Source organism: Electrona antarctica (genome assembly GCF_951216825.1).
Source record: "Electrona antarctica genome assembly, chromosome: 9".
In the NCBI taxonomy this organism is placed as follows: Eukaryota; Metazoa; Chordata; class Actinopteri; order Myctophiformes; family Myctophidae; genus Electrona; species Electrona antarctica.
Genome location: NC_136790.1, coordinates 19,993,953 through 20,013,922, shown reverse-complemented (window position 1 = coordinate 20,013,922; position 19,970 = coordinate 19,993,953). Strand labels below are relative to the sequence as shown.

Genomic DNA, 19,970 nt, shown 5'->3' with positions numbered 1-19,970 from the left:
TTACATATCTGTAAATCTGAGAGTGTGCAAATAAGGGTCCATTTGGTTCCATTTTCAGTGTTGCCATGTCTGCTTATTAAACATTTCATGGCAAGGACCGCAATATGTATTTGTCTGCAGACCCCCACTTGAAACATTTGTGCCAGGGACACGTGACATCCCCATACAATTAAGGTTTGTGTTTTTAAAATGTAAATAAAATAAAATAAAAATACTAGATATTTCTCTTTCGTTAATTTTTTTCGTTTTTTTTTTTAATTAAATGAAATAAAAAGGCTGATCTACAAGCTCAAATAGCCATAGCCTAGTCGCTTCTTTTTTGGGCTGTTGCTTTCATAGACCTGCAGGTCTTGCAAAATTTGGCAACACTGTCAATGTTGCACATTGCACACTCTCACGGTTATGGAAATATATGTATATTTTTTATTTAATATTTTTAATTAAAACGTTTGAGAGAACCGTGCACTGGCCTGACATGCCATAACTCTTTAGGACCCAGTGTGAAAAGGTGTAGTCCACAGGATTCCCCTGGCTGCCTCCAGAGAGACCAAGTACGCATGCGCGGGTAGTCCTGGCTGCGATCAGCAAACACACGCACACACACACACACGCGCGCGCGCACATCCCAACGAACGGAGAGAGAGAGAGAGAGAGCGAGAGAGGGAACCAAAGAGAGAGTCCACAAAACACACACAGCGGTGTGTTGATTGTACCTGCGTGGCTGCTGCGACTGGACTGGACGCCGAGGACAACACGCACCAACTTTTTGCCTGCCGGGATAAGTTATGAGGAATAGTTTGGGAAAGAAAAAACACTCCTAAGCGAGTTTTATTTGGATAAAGACGAGAAGAAGAGGCACTCGGGACTCGGGAGAGGATTTATAAAGTGGAGCAAGAAGAGGAGAGAGAGGACACACAACACAACGAACGACTCAGGCACTGAACTGAAGATGACAAGACACCGATAGAAAAGGATTAAAAAACCGCCAAAGAATGCTACGGGATATGAGAACTTGAAGAAGAACAACATTTTCATTGTGTTGTTTACTAGCCGCCGGGGGTTTTGGCTTGGCAGCAGCATGGAGTGATAATAAAGAGAAGAAATGGCTTAAATATAATGTAACATTCCGTCGCTGGTGTTGTTGTGGAAGTAAAAAGGAAGAGGAGAGAGAACTGCGCTCGCGCTGTCACACGAGCAGCAGAGCTCATGTTCCTGCTGCGGTGGAAGAGAAAAAAGAAAGTTTAGCCGCTGTTGAAAACTGGAATAATAATACAACACACACTTTTTCTGTGTGTGTGTGGAGACCTACTACTGTGTTGTGGTGTGTGTGTGTGTGTGTGTGTGTGTGTGTGAGTGAGAGCACGTGTGTGTGGGAGGGGGGGGGGACGTTATTTTTTCTGTTTGGTTTTTAACCTACAATGTCCAAACAAGTAGTGCAAAAGAAGAACCACTGGACCTCCCGGGTGAGCGAGTGCGCGATCTGCAAGGATGCGGCCACCGGCGAGCTGAACGTGCCGCTGCTGGGGGGCGCCGAGCACGGCCAGTTCGCCTACGTGGGCACGCCGCTCGACGGGGACACGGTGCTCTACAAGCACGGGAAACTGGTGGAGGGGGGTCTGCTGCTGGAGGTGGAGAACCTCTCCATATCGGGGCTGCCGCTGTACGACGTGCACACGGTCATCAGGAACTGCAGGGGGCCCGTCAGGTTGAAAACGGTACGACAAGGTAAGGCTGGCGGTCATTCATTCATTCATTCATTCATTCATGACGACCTTTTATTGGGAGGCTACCTGCCTCCGAGGGATGGAGCAGTTGACAGCACACATTGTTTATTATGCGGGTTAGTGGTTAAACATGTTGCTGTCTCTCTCTCTCATGACATTCTCTCTCTCACACACACACACACACACACACACACACACACACACACACACACACACACACACACACACACACACACACACACACACACAGTGTGTGTGTGTTTTCCTTAATGGTTCTTTGTTTTTATTGATTGGATACTTTATTGGACAGAACAAATGCAAACGGCACACAAGTCCTGGGAACTTGTTGTTTCCATTGTGGTCCCATATATTCAATTCATCAACAATCAACATGCATAGCATAACAAAACACCAAATGCAATATCATCAACACAAAACACTATTTTCTACAGAGTAGTAAAGGGGGTGGGGTGTAGGCAGTGAATGCCATCATCTTATTATTTTCAGGCCTGTTTTGAAGTGCTGGTGTCATGGCATTCCACACTTTGGTGTTAGTGCACAGTAGAAAGATAATTAAATGTTCTATAGGTGGGTGGTACCAGCCAGGTGACGCTGTTGTCGCTCTCTCTAGTATTCTGGCTGTTGTCGCTCAATATTTTGGGGTGGTTAGTCAGATTATATGAGGGTATTGTGGGCAGAGCCCCTTTGATTATCTTGAAAGCGGATGCCATTTTTAATTGCTTTAACCCTGTCTTCTACCCTGAGGCCATCCTTAGGAAAATGTGTTGGAAATAGGTGGGTTGTGGGCTTCAGATAGGGAAGTGTGATTTTATTTTACGAGTGATACAATATGGTACATATTGAGTTCATCAATCGTTTAGCCTACAACCATCCGTCTTCCATCCTCAACAAAAACTGTAGTAGCTTGATGTCATATCTGTATCTCATCTCATATCATCTCATCTCATATCAAATCATAATATCTGTATCGTCTCTCCATGCATGGCACTACATTATACTAGGCCACTGGAGGCCTTTTTGGTTGTATCCATTTATTTCATCTGCATAATACTACTGATCCTGTAATACAATGGTTCTCAAAGTGGAGTCTGGGGAGTTCCAGGGGGTCATCTTGTAAGAGGTCTCCCTGGCCCAAAACCTTTTCCGCAGCGAAATGCACATCAGTTTGGGGGTCCGTGACGTGAAAACAAGTTTGAGAACCACTGCTGTAATAAAAAGCAGCGGCATGAACATCAGGCGAGTGTGTGGGCCTGGGTCACATTGGTCAGCTTGACTCAGCAGCATTGGCCAGGCAGCTTGACACTGAGCCATCCTGACAGCCTCCCGGTGTAGCAGAGCACACTGCCGGCCGGGGATGCCCGGAGCTGGGGCTCTGCCAAGTAGCCAGCGGTGGGAGACAGAAAAAGAACAACTACTCCTGAAGGACAGATGGCGTATTTATAACCTTGCGTAAACAACAACAGCTGCGTGGTATTCTAACGTTGCTGTCGTGCGGAAACCTCTTAACTCCATATTTGAACCATTTCGTAAATGAATGCCCTACTCTATCATACTACAGCGTCGCACGAAAGCATCAAAAGTAGCTTGTAGATCTGCTACTTTTGCCGTTTTTGAACGATAAAAAGTTTTGTCATTCGGAAGTCCTAATGCAGGGATTTGATTCATTTTTATTTGCGCGAGTTAACCTTGTAGAGCAGACTCTGCTATACAGTAGATGAATACATATACATATCTTTAGTTTTCGTTGTCTTAAATCAGTGCAAAGCAAGCTAAGCTAGTGGTATAACAGGCAGACATACTGTATGGTAGGCCTAACGGCTTTGTAAAACATGTCATCCAAGTCGGTCCAACAATGTGCAGCCTAGTTCAGTCTCCTTTCATCTCCTTCCCTCTACTGTTGTTCATGAACATTCCAGACAATAAAGAGGAAACTAGCTACTCTTGGCCAATCGTCTCTCTCTCTCAGAGCTCCCGGTGTTCCACCAGGACCCATTTCCAGATCCCATCCTGGGGGGGGTGGATGATCTTTACAGTGTCATGTGATCAAATTCCATTTCCAATTCTTAATAATTCATGCTGTCTGGGAATTTCCCCTCCCTAATCAGCCTTAATTGGAGAAATATGTTTAGCAACAGGGGCCATCTGTAGACTCCAAGTGACCTAATTTTACCGACAGCCTCTTCCACTTACTACAGTCTTAATAAAGCAGTGATAGCGAGAGGATTTATTGTCACGTTACGTTGGCCTCATTGATCATATTCACGATGCTCGCTATTGGTGTTGACGACTGCAATGACTTAAGAGAGGACATGTTGAAGTCAAGAGTTCCATGTCGGAAAGGCTTCATCACTCTCCTCAGTCACGTGAGCACGGCAGCACGCACACGCACACACAGAAGCACTGACATAGCTGCTGTGTTGCTGATCTGATAAGAGTTCTGAACCGATACTGCTGAACTGATTGTAGTGTTTGCTCAATGCTCAGAGTATCATTGGAAGCTGGAAATGGCATGCGCAAGCGCGCACACACACACACACACACACACACACACACACACACAGGCACACTCAGACTGAGACTCACACTCTCTCTCGCTCTCTCTCTCACACTCTACCATTTCAGAGACTCTGCATGGCCACATTAGTCTGTATTGATCCTAACCAAAGCTGCGGGAAATCATTAAGTGGATTATGTAAGAAGGAACAGTTCCAACAGAAGTTCTCCACACATAGGCCTACAATACATACTAGAGAGGAACACGTTCTTCTATTACTAGAAGAATGTTATTCTTACTCCCCACCTTGCAGTTCAAGTTTTGCAGGATAGTTTTGAACATGTAAATTGTGGTTTTATTATGCACATATACGTACACTCTTAAACAGTTCACTTTGTAGATGGGAAAACAATCTTTTTGGAACATTCACCCATCATAAATCAAAATATGGGTCTGTTTTACTTTTATCTGACATTACATAATCAATGTAAACAAAGCTATTACAGCCAGGCCAAAAATACAACAAGATGATGAACTGTTAATTTAAGGCTCATTCATAGTCTGGATTTTCGGTGGTGAGGTGACCACCGCTCCGGTGGTGAGGTGACCACCGGATCTGCTAATTGCTATACTTGTGATGACCAAATGTCCCCAGTATAGTAGAATTTGAAAAATGTACAATTTTCGAAAAAGTTTTAGATTGGGGTTAGGATCAGGATTTGACAAGTTAGGTTTTGGGGTTGGGATTTTTCCCCACTATTTTATACGTAGTCGTAGTCTACGGCACTGACAACATTTAGGCTTACGGTTAGAAATGCCTACAAATAAAAAAAGTCATTCCTAAAATCGTTGTCTTAAAATGTTGAAGTCCTCACAAGTATAGTAATATACACCTGAGTTTGTGTGTTTCTGGCTAGCATTGCATGTGGAAGTGTTTATTTCCTCTTGTCTCAGCGGGAACGCAGGCCGTCTTCTACCTTTTGTATTCTTTGACAGCAGTGGAGCTGCTCCACTTCCTTCCTCTCCTCTCCTAGCCTGGCTTTATAGGCAGCAAGATCTGGCTTTAATTTGAGGGATGGGGTGTGTGTCTGTGTGTGTGTGTGTGAGAGAGAGTGTAGGTACTGTATATGCGTGTGTGTGAAAGAGAGAGAAATAGAATGCACATCTGTATAGTGTAAACAACGCATCGGTAATAAGGCTACGTTTTCACGGTAATGGTCAGTAGAGAAAACGAAAACGTGCCGTTGCGTTCTTACTTTTTGAGTGTGTGTGTGTGTGTGTGTCTGAGTACAACCTATTGACCCCTGCAGCTGATGCTGATTGGCCGTATTGACCACAATGAAGGGCTTAGACATGAGGCGGAACATTTTCAAAGATTTCCACTCTGGAAAGGAGTTTCACTTTGTTGCGGTTTCTAAACGGAAGGCACAGCTGATATTTCATTTTGCCGTTTTCTCTAGAGGCCTACATTCTACGTACAGCATGTGCATCTCTCTGCCCAGCGTTATGCACCGCATTGAAATACACTAGAGGCTGGGACACCGATGCAAACGAAATGGGCCATGAAATGTTGTTGTCTGTGTCGCCAGATTTTGTGAGAAGTAAGCAACTGGGTCTACGAAAACAAACCCAAAAGCAGCGACTATAGCATAGGCCACATGAGCATCGGATATATTTTAAAATGGCAAGCCCAATACATTTTCAAAAATAAATCTGGAAAAAAGGGACATTTTTTAATATTCTTTTTCAAACAAAATTCACAAAATACTTTTAAATACAATATATTGAGAGCCAGTTGTGTAAACGGAGGAAACAAGCCCAAATGAGCAACTCCACTTTAGAAACGAGCCCAAAAACCGCAACCGGCAACTAACAATATTTACAAGCGACTTCACAGAAAAAACAAGCCCCGAGTTGCTTAGAATAAGTGGACAATACATGGCAACACTGGTTGTCGTCTCCCACACGACAGGACACGACACACTCTTCCTGTTCTTGATTGCAGAATTCCGTTTGTCTTCCCGATTAGCTCAAGTGTAGCCTGTTGTATCGAGGCCTCAATAGGTGTTGGTCACACTTGCCGCTTGCAGTTACACACAATGTCAGGGGAAGGACTCGCTGATTTACAGCGGAGAGAGTTGTACTGAAGAGGACAATGGGCACATCCACCTCCTCATCCAGAGAGTTGTACTGAAGAGGACAATGGGCACATCCACCTCCTCATCCAGAGAGTTGTACTGAAGAGGACAATGGGCACATCCACCTCCTCATCCAGAGAGTTGTACTGAAGAGGACAATGGGCACATCCACCTCCTCATCCAGAGAGTTGTACTGAAGAGGACAATGGGCACATCCACCTCCTCATCCAGAGAGTTGTACTGAAGAGGACAATGGGCACATCCACCTCCTCATCCTGCACCATGCAGAGCTCCTGTACGTTCTCACTGGTTAGCCCATTTTGACCTGAGATCAGATTCTAAAAATGTCTTCTACATCCGGACAGTTTTCTGAAAAAGCTATGTTTCTATGTCAGTGGTTCTTCGATTTTTCAAAAATAGCAGATCAACAAGCTCATAGCGCGCCACCAAGTGGCGCGCTATGAGCTTGTTGATCTGCTAACACCAAAAGGGGTTCCCGCCCAAAATGGGTTAATCAACCTTTTCAGGCCGGCCGTAACCCCCCAAAATAATGAACTGGGAACCCCTCACCCTGATAAGCACTTGGAATGTATAGGAGTTGAGGCATTCAATTTAGTTTGACTCAGTTCAACAGCGCCGTGAGCTTCAAAGTGAGTTTAGTCATCCAATACATTAGGTGTAGTTCACTGTATACAGGAGGGGCATGATGTCTCTTCTTTTTTCTTTTTTTCCCCCAAATACAGTATCTGTTTATATGGGTGATAGGGTGATTGCAACAATACATGTAACAGACTGTGCAAAGATGCCCAACCTGCTCTCCAAGTCCACACATTCTTCCAAGGTTGTGAACTTGTCTTCCAAGGTTGTGACGCCACTAAGATTTTCCGAGTGGCTTTGTTTGAATGGCCTATATCGTAGCACATATACATTTTATAATAAATCTCTTTGGCAATAATTGCTATACTAGCCTGTGAAAGGAGTTGCCAGGGAAGTGGATACGGAGAACACAATGTGCTCCCGGCCGTGTTCAAGGCTACTGTACGCCACGGTGTAACTATTATAACACAAATGAGCCCTGGAGAGCCGCTCTGAAGCAACGCTAAGAACAACATCTGTCAGCAGGTTGTACGAGGCTCAATGGTCACCGCTTAAATATATGCCCGGCGCTTTCTTCTGTCACACATGATGAAATGGGCAAGTGCTTTGGGTGTCAGAAGAACAGAATCTAAATTTATCTTCGGAGCTTAATATCTAGCCGTCTCTGTCTTATTGGGCTTCAGTTCCCCTAGACCGAGTATCTATTAGTCTGTCTATATACAGTGGAGGATGACTTGACAAAGCTACTCAGAAGGCCTCTCTGCTTTTTACTCCCACACTGTCAATCCGGCTGTCTTGTTAGCATAATCCCACCGCTGTGAGGTACGGCGATTATCGGTGTTGGTGCCATCAGCTTGTAACCGTAAAGTGGTGAAGTATTATTCTACCATTCTATGATCTTTACTGCTGCATATTTATTTGCTGAAAATATGCGTGTGGCTGTGCTCAATAACTTGTTTTAGCATCAAGAGTTTATTTTTTATTTTATTTTTCAGGGGAAAAGAAAAAGGAGGTTCCAACTGTCCGTTAACAGTTGGAACATGTTTTTTTTGTGGCTTTCGCCTTTATTTTATATTTTTTTCATGGAGGGACAGACAGTAGGCTGACAGGAAATGGGGAGAGAGATGGGGGGAAGACATGCAGTAAAGGCCGTCGGGATCGGGAGTCGAACCCGCGGCACACTGCCAGGCTGGATTACCAGCCAAGGTGCCTGGACCACTGAGCCACGGCCCAGGCCACAAAATAACGCTTTAACAACGAGGCATGCACTCATGGCCGATTCTGTGTGTATGGCAGGCAGCCGCAGCATGCTCGCATTGCCGCCATGTGTCAGCATGTGTTCTATGGAAGCATGTTGCACACTGAAAATAGCTGATCTACAAGCTTGCAACGTGTTGTGAGCTTGTAGATCTGCTATTTTCAGTTATAGTTATTTAAAGACTATTTGAAGTGGTCAAAACTAGCAATAGAATATGGTCTCGGATATGAGATAAGAATGTATTTCTACAGTACAACATACAGGCTTACGTGGCCAATGAATCCACTGTCCAACAAAATATCGAAATCGTTCTACAAGCTTGAGCTAAGAGCTGTCGAGATCTGCCATTCTCTCGATTTTGTCCTGTAATGTCATTCATGTCGAATGTCATGTTTTTATGTTCTGTGTGGACCCCAGGGAGATTAGCTGCTGCTATGCACCAGCTAATGGGGATCCTAATACAACTCTAAACTCTCTCTTCTCTACATTTGATTTGACTATTATAGGTGAAAGCTTATAATAATTTCATGCCCAAAATAGGGACGCCAGCTTGACAGTTGTTAAATTTGAGGAGAATGTGGTGGCGTTGACATGATAAATACAACGCAGCCTTTCAAAATGTCCCCCTCCACTTTGTATTTGTGGAATGGAGTCCTTGACATGTGTTGCTGCCCACCACAGAGTACAGACTAAAGACAAATCAATAGGCATGTCTCTTAGGTACCCATGTGTAATTGCATTTCCCTTTCCTAAACATGGTACCTTTAATTATGGTGTGTCTGACTGCACAAATCTCATTACTGTGCTGTTGTGTTCCCCACAAGCGTACACACTGATGCCTGCACAGGTCACTTCCAGTGAGGGGATATCTTTGGCATTTCTTATAGGACAGACCAGTGCTGATTAAGAGGATAAGACCCAAGTGTACATGTGCACGCACAAGCACATTCGGGGTCCCTTGCTTGGTCTGAAAAAGCCACCAGTGCCAAACTGTGCAAAACCCCATATTCACATGGTTGTCAAGAACAATATGGCTGCCCATTTGATGTGAATATGGTTCATCTGCCTACTGCCTTACGTAAGGTAATTTCCCCTGACCGGAATGCACAAAAACCCGCCCCCGACTGCCGAGACGGAAAGAGGGAGCGCTCGTTTCGGTTTGCGTGATAATAACCTATGCTATCTGCACCGCAGCTTGCTTACTTAAACGGTGTGCACGCTGGCCTCGCCCGACCAACGGCGGTTCGCCCTACCTAGCAGCTTGCGCGCCTGGGCCTCAAGGTGCGCCTCCGTATCGGCACACCTGTTTGAGTGATTTCCAAAGTTTGTTTTGTTTGTACAAAACATTCATAGAGCATAACGCAGGACGCCGAGTGAACCAAGTTGACCCCCCCGTCCCCCAGCCCCAAACCGGTGGAAATGAGACACACATGCCGTCAATTTTTTTCTTCTTCCTTCTATTCAAGTGCATCTCTTTATCCTCCCACCCTCCATTCATTCTTCATCTATTATTCTCTCCACACTCTTTGTTGTATGAATGTGTGGATTGTGATCCCTGTCAGGGGATGGGGGGGGGGGGGGGCTTTCCAATCTACACTGCTAATGAAAAGACAGATCACTTGTTGTATGGTTTGTTATGGACAGGGTGTGACCGAACCAATGAGACGGCTTTATTTGGTTGTTAACCACATGAACCCTGGCACAACTATTTTGGGGATTCATTCATTTAATAGTGAAAATAGCAGATCTATATCCAAGCTCACAACACACCCCAGTGACTTGTGATTTTTCTTTTCTTCTTTTTTTTTTTACATAGACTTTTGTAGATCTGCTATTTTTGCTTAGGGGCTGAAGTGGTTAAAGCAGGACTATGTAACTTTCCTCTTCTACCCCGGATTCGAACCAGGTTTCCTAAACTTGTACAGATTTTTTTTTTTACCATTAAGCTAATAGAGCCTGCCTCCTTGCTCAGGGGATGAATTACGTCTTGACCATTAGGTCAAGCTTGTGTCAGATCTTGTGTTTAGGTGAGACATGACCTTTGACAAATACAACCACCATGACAATTATTGTAGAAGTTATGTTGTATTACTATAACCTAACTCTACCATACAGATTGGACAACATGTTTTTTAAGTTGCGAAGCGTAGTCAGGCTTTAAAAGAAAAAAGAAAATATGTATATATAATTTATTTTTTATTTATATTGTGATTTGCAGATCTGCTAATATATGCTTACGGGCTGAAGTAGTTAAGTCACTATAATTGGTGGAGACCTTGGAACCAGATTTGAATTGGGGAAGACGGGCCAGATGGTCACATGTGTTGGTGTTTATGCACAGGAAGCTAGCACCGCCACGCATCCGTTTGACGAGGAGAGAGAGAGAGAGAGAGAGAGAGAGAGAAAAAAAAAACATTGTTGCGGTTGCTCTTCCAGGAAGCATTTTGCTAATTGACCCAATCAGGCTTTATCGCAACCCTCCCCAGCCCATGTTTATCATCATACCCTGCGCCAAAAAACGCTGGCAAAGTCTTCCTTTGGTTTCGGTGAGGAGTCGTCGAGCTGCCACTACAAATTAACGTGGAAAAGAAATGCCGGTGAAATCAATGTGTGTTTGTTTTTGGACAGATGTCAATGAATCCTGATATTATTTTATGCCCACAGCTTTAATGTGCGTGTACATCGTACGTGCATGAACGCACATTTGTGTGTGAGTGCGTGTGCGCACGCGCGCACTCACTCACACATGGCACGTGTACAATTCAGGAGTTGCCTCCAAATCTTCCATCTGGAAATGTGGTGGTGATTGAGACCAGTAGTGGCGGACTGTCGGTGATTGAGAAAGCATGTGTATCCTGTGGTTATAGTAGGGAAACTGTCGGTGAACCATTGGCTACAGTAATCTGTTACGATACCGGGGGTGGGGGGGGGTCGTATCCACACGACTGTGTCATCAGCGTCACAGGTGGCCTCTTCCAGCTGATAGATGCTCAGGAATAACTGGCTAGCAGCTGAGGACCAAGAGACACGAGAGTTCAGTTAACTCAAGTGTGCATGCAGCCATGCAAGCCAGTCTAGAGATGTCCCCTTTTTGTCACTAGATTTTCATTCCTCTATGCGGGCGGCCTTCCATCATAGTCCTGTGTTGGGTTGTCCCGATCCGATCACGTGATCGAATTGGGACAACTTCACGGCATGCCACTGTTCCGTTCTGCTCAAAGAAGTGACCCTAAAGATTGGGCCGATCACGTCATTTTCAAATGACCGGAATCGGATCGGGAGCAAAGAAATCACACCCGTGTGAAGTGAGGTCAGGGGCGCTAATATATTAAAGTCTAACTCATGTTGTTGTCTCCACCAGGCCGAAGGCATGGGGAGAGAGTATGTTTTGCACTCCGTCCGTCCGTCCGTCCGTGTGTCCGTCCGTCCGTGTGTCCGTCCGTCTGTGAACAGCTAATCTCCGGCACCGTTAACCCGGTCGATGCCAAATTTTGCACACACACTCCCTGGATGCCAACGATGAACCTCTGCCCCAAAATCTCCAGAATGGCCTCTTATAGCGCCACCAGGAGGCCGCTTTGTGCAAAAAAAATTTTGGACAGTACACCTACATATTTTGTCCAAACATCACGCAAATTGGTACACAGTCTCTCTAGAGCCATTCAACGAAACGGGTCTTTCAGATTTCTCAGACTCCATCCTGATTGGCTAAGATTGGCTTCCAAAGTTTGCAGGAGTGCTCGGTTTCAAACAAAATGCTACAAATCATGAACACATCATGTGATTTCCGTGAAATTGTGCACGCACATTCCCACTAGGCAGAGGAAGAAATGCCCCATGAACATTTTCAACTCAGCCTCATGGTGGCGCTATAACTGGCCGAAAAGTGTTTTTACCTCTAACTGCACGGATCTGTGAATAACTTTGTATGCCAACTCCCTAGAGGCCAAGGAAATACCTTTGCCTGGAATTTTTCACATCTGCTCTTTATAGCGCCACCAGGAGGCCGACATATGTCAAACACATTTTCTAATATTACTCCTTCAGATTGTATCCAAATTTCACGCAAATCGGTACACATGCTCTCCATAGTCATGTGATCAAAACGGGTTTGTTTGATTTCTCATAATCCACCCTCATTGGCTACGATTGGCTCCTAAACTTTTCAGGAGTAGCCCACTTTGTACCCGTTTTGTACAAATCGCCACAACTACTCAACGCAGCGTCCGATTGTGGTGAAACTGTGCATGCATATTCCCACTAGGCTTTGGAAGAAATGCCACTTGACCGTTTTCAAATCAGCCTCATGGTGGCGCTACAACAGGCCAAGCCGCGACACACACACACACACACACACACACACACACACACACACACACACACACACACACGTTTATATTGCTCCTAAACATTTTGCCAAACATCACACACACACACTCCTATCCTCCTGGTGGAGACCTGTGCCCAGAAGGGCACTTTTTCTAGTTAGGGGATGTAATGGTGATGTAAAACAAACGGTGCCAACACCAACATTAAACGCCATTAACAATTAAAGAGACAATATGACGTAAACGACACATTATGACGTACATTTTCCCTTCATTGTCAATGTGTTTACTAAACAAACTTTGAACTAAAGACGGACATTAAACCTGTGTATAGGAGGGGCTAGCGCCCCTCAAAAACGTGATCAGGACATCCCTAGTCCCATGTTGTGCTGATAAGAGAAATGGTCAGGCAAGTGCTAAACACTGCTATGACAGTGCTGCCGAGCAGCGGTGCACTTGCAGCACCCAGGTCCACTGTCATGTCATATGATATCTGTGCGGTTTTGTGTTCGGGAGGAAGAGGCAATGAAATAATCGGAGTGAGTCAGTGAGTGGGGGACAAATTGCAATTCGCCCACTTCCGGTGGTACTTTCGGATGTTTACGATCATGCATGGATTAAAGTTCTCAGTTGCCACGACTGATTTCAGTCATTTGAATTCCATAGAAGCCAAAGCCTGTCTTTTTTTGGAAGCACGTCGTGCACGGAAAATAGCCGATCTGCAAGCTCACAACACGTCTGCAAGTCTGCGACGTGTTGTGAGTGTGTAGATCGTCTCTTTTCAACTATTAGATATTTTAAGATCGAAGAGTATTTTAAGTGGTCAACACTAGGCAATAGAATACATGTTCAGTTCAGAAGCATCTTCCATAAAACATGTGTCAATAAAAGACAGGTCTCAGAAATGTCATAAAACCAAAGGTTAAAGCCTGCATCTGTGATTTCTTCAACTGGTTGGCTGTAATGTAGAACAGCAATAACATATATTAGATCATTTTACAATATTGTGCCAATTGTTTAGGAAAAGGAGCACTTGTGTCGCCGGGTGAATCAACGCTGACATCACAAATTAGGACTTATTTCGCCTGACAAAAGGTTTTCAGTCATGAGATTATATTATTTTAATTTAATATTTATTATGATTTATTATGATACTTTGTCGCTGTGATGCCAAACATTTTTCATCTCGTTTCAACTTTTTTCCACTGCTCTAATGACGCAGTGAAGTGTCAGTCATCAAATCGTATGTTTTTGTTTCACTGTTTATCCACAAGTCTGTTCCAGAAAAGCGATATATAATAAGGCTCTTTCTTGCTGCTGTTAACCAGTTCCCTGAACCATGTCCCTTTCAGTGTATGACTTCATCTGTGACTTAAGTTCAGATGGCTACGCTTGGAAGTGTTGGCCTTTGTTGCCGTTACTCAGCTAGTGTAAACCAGTGGTTCTCAAAGTGGGGTCACTCTTCCATATCTATATTTTATGTTGTTGGCTATTATATCTGCTATTTTTATTGGCTTTTTTTATAACATACATCTATTATACAATTGAAAACATGTACGCAACCCAATACCCAAAGTCACCAGCTACTACGCCACTGACACGCTGGGTGCCCAAGCCGAAGCAGGAGCTACACACACTGCAACAACACACTAAGACGTCACAGACTTACCCTCCGCGTCGATCCACGGCTATCTCCTCATGTCGCGCCGCACGCCCACACTCAACACCACCCGCGTCAAAATTGTCATTGCACTGCCACTAAAGCCGGCTCCCGTCCAGACTCACCAACAATATCAATATCAATAATAAACACAAACACGCCACAAGCACCGACACCCCCGCCTAATTTGTTGCCACGTCTATGAAAACAAGCACAGAAAAAATGCCATTCAACACGCTACTTACACACACTACCACTCGCTTACAATACGCGGACCTGGCAACACTACATTACCTCTCCCATTTGCTCAAAGCCCACCACGTGACCCACACACACATACCCAGAGCCTTAGAAAAGACATGGCTCTGCACATACCAAAAGAAGAAGAAGAATTACACACCGCACACACTGACTCTAACTTGGACAGTTCAAATCATGCAAACACGACCGCGTCGACACCTGGCGTGCTACAAGCGGGACGACCCGAGGCGCATATATGGATACGAACAACAACACCACACGCGCGCGCTGCAACAACAAACAGCTACGTACTGTGTGTGTGTGTGTGTGTGTGTGTGTGTGTGTGTGTGTGTGTGTGTGTGTGTGTGTGTGTGTGTGTGTGTGTGTGTGTGTGTGTGTGTGTGTGTGTGTGTGTGTGTGTGTGTGTGTGTGTGTGTGTGTGTGTGTGTGTGTGTGTGTGTGTGTGTGTGTGTGTGTGTGTGTGTGTGTGTGTGTGTGTGCGCGCGCGCGCGCGCGCGCGCGCGGGGGGGGATTTTGGATCGCCGCGCGATGCAGCGCAAATTGCACTACACTACACAGGGCTCGACAGTGCGACTACGTACTCGCATTTGCGACTTCAAATATCACCGTGCAAGTTGTACAATTCACTTTGTAGCACCGCTGCGACTACACAATCCGATCTTTACAGCTAAAAGTTGCGCAGTTTACATCCAAAAGAATGTGTCACTCTCTCGGTTCTGCACCGCTGCTGGAGAAGTATAGCACTGTCGAAGGCAGCGCAACTAATCCCCCCCCCCCACCCACCCCAGCAAGGGAGGAGAGAGAAGAGAGCGAGACAGAGAGAGTGGCAGCCAGCAGCGATGTAAGATGAGCCTGTGCATTTCACGCTTTTCTCCCTATATAACTTGAACGCATAGGCAATCAAGTCAAGACCATTAATTAATGACAGCTGTGTAGGGGTGACGATTGCGTGATGCTTATATGTACAGGATTCTATAGGTCACCACTTTTGGTGTGACACACACACGGCTCCTGTCTCTGTTTACAATGCGTTGTCAAGATTTTGGAGAAGACTGATAGTTCATCCTTTAGTAATTAGGCTGTGGAAGTATTCACACTAGGCTACTTTTGGATTTATTGGGATTGGCAATTTGGGGAAAGGAGGAGGAGGAGGTGATCAAGCTCCACAACACCACATTGGTGGCTCAAGGCTGCATTTATTTTCCTTTTTTCCCCTCTCGAGGGTGCATGGGATGATGTGACCCCCTCCAGCAGGCTAGGGAGCCCCGCTCAGGTTAGCGGAAAATGACCGCGGGGTGCGGGTTGCCAGGTTTTTTTATAAGTAAAGTATTCACAACAAAACAAATTAAATTACAAAACATATATATATAATAATATATTTGAATTTACGTCATATTTTGCGGAATTTCGACCTAATTTCTCTGTTCATTGTCAATGGCAAATATTGAGACGTGTGGGGACTAAAGCTGTATATAGGATAGGAGGGCCCTCAAACACATTATTTCATAACTTTTCATCGTGCTCCTAAAATAATTTGCGTGCTACTTGGAAAAATGCTAAGCGTCGAGCCCTGCTCACACACACTACAACACGCTTAAAACTCGCGGACCTGGCAACACTGCATCCTTTTTTCCCATTGGCTACTGTTGCTAATTTGTTGCCACGTCTATGAAAACAAGCACAGAAAAAATCTACACCTGGCGTGGAACAAACGGGACGAACCGAGGCGCATATATGGATAAGAACAACACTACACGCACACGCGCGCACGCGCTGCAACACAAAACAGCTGCATACAACGCGTGTCACTGTGGACTTCTGTATCTGTGGACTTCTGTATCGCAACGCGGGGCAACGCAACTCTGGGATGAGCGGGCCGAAGGCCCGCGAAATTCTAGCAGTGATGTAAATAGGGTGTGTTTTGCGTCCCAAAACGCACTTTATAGTTTTGGGCCGCACATCAAAAAAACCTCTGCGTCCACGGGATGCACTACTGTACTCAGCGTACAGTAATAATAATCCACGTGGGGAAAAAAATCGCGGAACAAAAATGCGGTTAAACAAATAATCTACGGACACTATCATTTTGCATGGCCGCATGCGATCTCATCCTACGTTATACACGATAAAATCCACGTAGGACTCGTTGTAGAACCACTAGTTTGTAAGTTAACAACAACACAGTCTGACGGGCGCCGCCATCTTGCTCAGAGACGAGCGCTGAGCGGAGCGCAGCCTGGAGACCAGAGCCGTTTAGAGAGAGAGAGAGTGACGACAACATACCGTTCAGTGACTCATGAAGCTCCGTGAATAAACAGTGAACGGGGTTGTCGCAACTCTCTCATCTACACGGCGCTGCCTCCGACAGAAAGACAGGCGAACATTTTTGAGCATGACAAACAGAGTAGACCCGATTGAATGGGAAACACACGTTGTGTACTGTAACAAACGCCGACACTGTTGTATGTTGTGCGTTGTGGACCGGTGCCACCACACATTAACATGCCCCCCCCACCCCCCCCAAAAAAGAAGTGCCAAAGCCAACTGCAGGGCAACAAAACATATTAGCAAGTAGCAACCCTATTTTCTAAATCTAACATCATCTGCTAATGATGATGATGTGTGCTGCTGTGCACAGCCTACCTCCTCCATGACTGCTTCTACTTAATCTCCAGGTTAGTTTTGTAGCATTCATTTTTATTTTGTATGTATTGTGTAATGTGTCATAAAAACAACATTATTAACAGTTAAAACTGGCAGAATTATTATAGATTTCATATAGCCAAAATCATATGAAATATGTATGTAGTATGAATGTAGAGCATTTTGTTTTAATTCTAATTTATTTTGCTAGCTTTAGTTATAATAATAATTTCTTCTTCGTTTTCTACATAACCACATTATAACCATATAAGATGAAATGGGAGTTAAATGCTGCAATTTGTAAAAAATGGCAAAATATGACTCTTAAACGTCGCTGAAGTGGGACTCATCAAATGTACCTGGGACTCATCTAAAAGACCACCCCTGCATCCCGGGACTCATTACATTGAAAACCTATTTACATCACTGTTCTAGTTACATACAATACATTCACACACATTCACACACAGATATATTATATCTGCTATTACAAAGTAGCAGATATACATTGTCTATTCAAAAATAGCAGATATACGAGCTTGTACTTCTGTTATTTTTTTTAAAATAATAAATAAAATGAAAATCTTGAAAGTATTGGAAAAATAATTTAGTAATGTTGTAACATGACAATGACATAACGTTTTGAGAAGCACTGGTGTAAATGCAGAGTCAGTGGCACTGAAGTCCAGCAGATTTAGGTATTTTTAGACATTTTGGGCAGTATTATGCGTGTCTTAAGTACCAGGTCTTATTACTTAACTTACGACCTGGAGGCGTGATCAATGCCATTTGGCTATTCTGAGTGGCCAAACAGCATTGACCACGCCTCCAGGTCTTACGTTAAGTAATAAGACCTGGTACTTAAGACACGCATAATACTGCCCTTAATGTTTGTTTTGTTTTTTAACTCATGAGCATGCCCAGTCTTGCTGTGGCCTTGTCTATCTGCCTGTCTATCTCTCTATCCGGTCCTCAGGGTCAGCTACTGGGCCTAGATCTGAGAGGCAAACTCATTGTTCCATCAACACCTTCTTAATTAATGACTAACACTCCTTATCTTGACCAGGCATGAGATGAAAATAATTTGTAGTCAAGTCCCTCTGTTTGGTTTAACCCACTGGGAGGAGAACTTGGGTGGGGTGTTTGCCACAAAGGACATTTTGCAATGAGGTTAACCACTTGAGACCTATTTTATGCTTTGTGCGAGCACAAATCTACAAACTCAAAGTTTTTAGAGATTGTAGATCAGATGTTTTTAACTTTCTCAACAACATGGGGAACCCAGGTTGATATTGGTCCACATATGGACCACTTCACCACTTTTCAATTTCATCTTCATATAATAGGTCATCACTAATAATCATGATAAAATGGCACAATTATTTTCTACTCGGTCTGCTTCTCATAGGAGGGCTGTGGGCAGTTCAGAAACCCGTCCACCAGTGACATCATCGTTAGGCAGATTTTTTTTAAACAATATTTATTTACAAAAAATGTTTATATTTTCATTATCGTGAGAACGATGGCTTCCGTTTTCGCATTGCAACTTTTCTGGACTAGAAAGCCTGCAGTTTCTATTAGCTTGGATTCCCCATCGATGATGTCACTGGAAGACGGTTTCTGAACTGCCCGGCACAGCCCTCCTATGAGACACAGACCGAGTGGAAAACAATTTTTTTCAAGATTATTAGTGAGGACCTATTATATGAAGATAGGTTGAAAAGTGGTGAAGTGGTCCTTTAACACACGACAATAAGTTCACTCTGCCGGGTCTGCCCCCACTTACACATTCATTAATTATGCACTACATTTACTAAACATTTAAAGTCCACTAAATTGTGTAGACTAAATTGGCAGACCCATAAATGGATGAGGCATTTAGTGTCGGCATGCTAGAGAGGTGTGGAAATCCATCGGTTCCAAGATGCACCGTAATGCGGATGTGGATGATTGGGCATCCATGATGCAGTGACATTACAAAATTGATTATAGCCTGCTAACTGTTATCGTTGATTTCCCGATTACTTCCGAAGGCGACATCGCAATGAAATGTGACGATGCATTAAGTAAGACATTGGTTCTCAAAGTGTGGTCCAGGGAGGGACCCCCCAGGGGTCCTCCTTGGGGAGGGTTTCAGGGACTCCCCAGCAAAAGCAGTTACCGGTAATCCGCAATCATTTTAACCGTGATGTTATCCATGTATATACTGTATATGTTGGCTATTCAAAAATAGCAGATCTACAAGTTCTACAACCAGTTTAGCTTAACCCATTTTGGGCGGGAACCCCTTTTGGTGTTTTAAGCATTATGTTATAATTTAGCTATTGAAAAATAGCAGATCTACAAGCTCGGTGCGCGCTATGAGCTTGTAGATCTGCTATTTTTGAAAAATCTTGAAAATATTTATTTCAGAAAACTGGAGGATTTAGAAGATTTCTTTTAAATTTTGACATCAGGCCTAAATGGGTTAAAACTGACAATCTGGGCACATTTCTCAGTGAAATAATCTGTGACTTGACGTACACAACGAAGGTTGAGCAAGGGGAAGAGAGAAAGATACAGTATTGTCGTACAGATGTGGGATAAACATGCCAGACCGGGTATGTTCCTTTAATGGTCACAAACACACATAAATAAAAATGAATGCTATAATATTGCTTTACACTGACTGGGACACTTGTATGTATGCATCTGTCACGCTCTGTTTCTTAGCCTTCAGCTACTGCACCAGTCCAGCTGCCACTTGGTCAGACATGGCAATTTCCAGTCTGTTTGTTTTATAGCCCTTTTCACAGAGGTCAGGTTTGCTCTGTCAAGCTTAGCGTTGGCCTCTCCTTCTCCCTGGT

General features: G+C 44.2%; 1 protein-coding gene across 1 annotated transcript in view; it reads left to right on the top strand.

The window, feature by feature from the left end:
• Positions 1 to 650: 650 nt before the first annotated feature.
• Positions 651 to 19,970, top strand: part of magi1b (membrane associated guanylate kinase, WW and PDZ domain containing 1b) — a 266,028-nt gene continuing 246,708 nt past the window's right edge. The window contains exon 1 of the mRNA XM_079510600.1: positions 651 to 1,725. Coding sequence (XP_079366726.1) covers positions 1,419 to 1,725 — 307 coding nt within the window. The 5' untranslated portion in view covers positions 651 to 1,418. The remainder of the gene's footprint in view (positions 1,726 to 19,970) is intronic.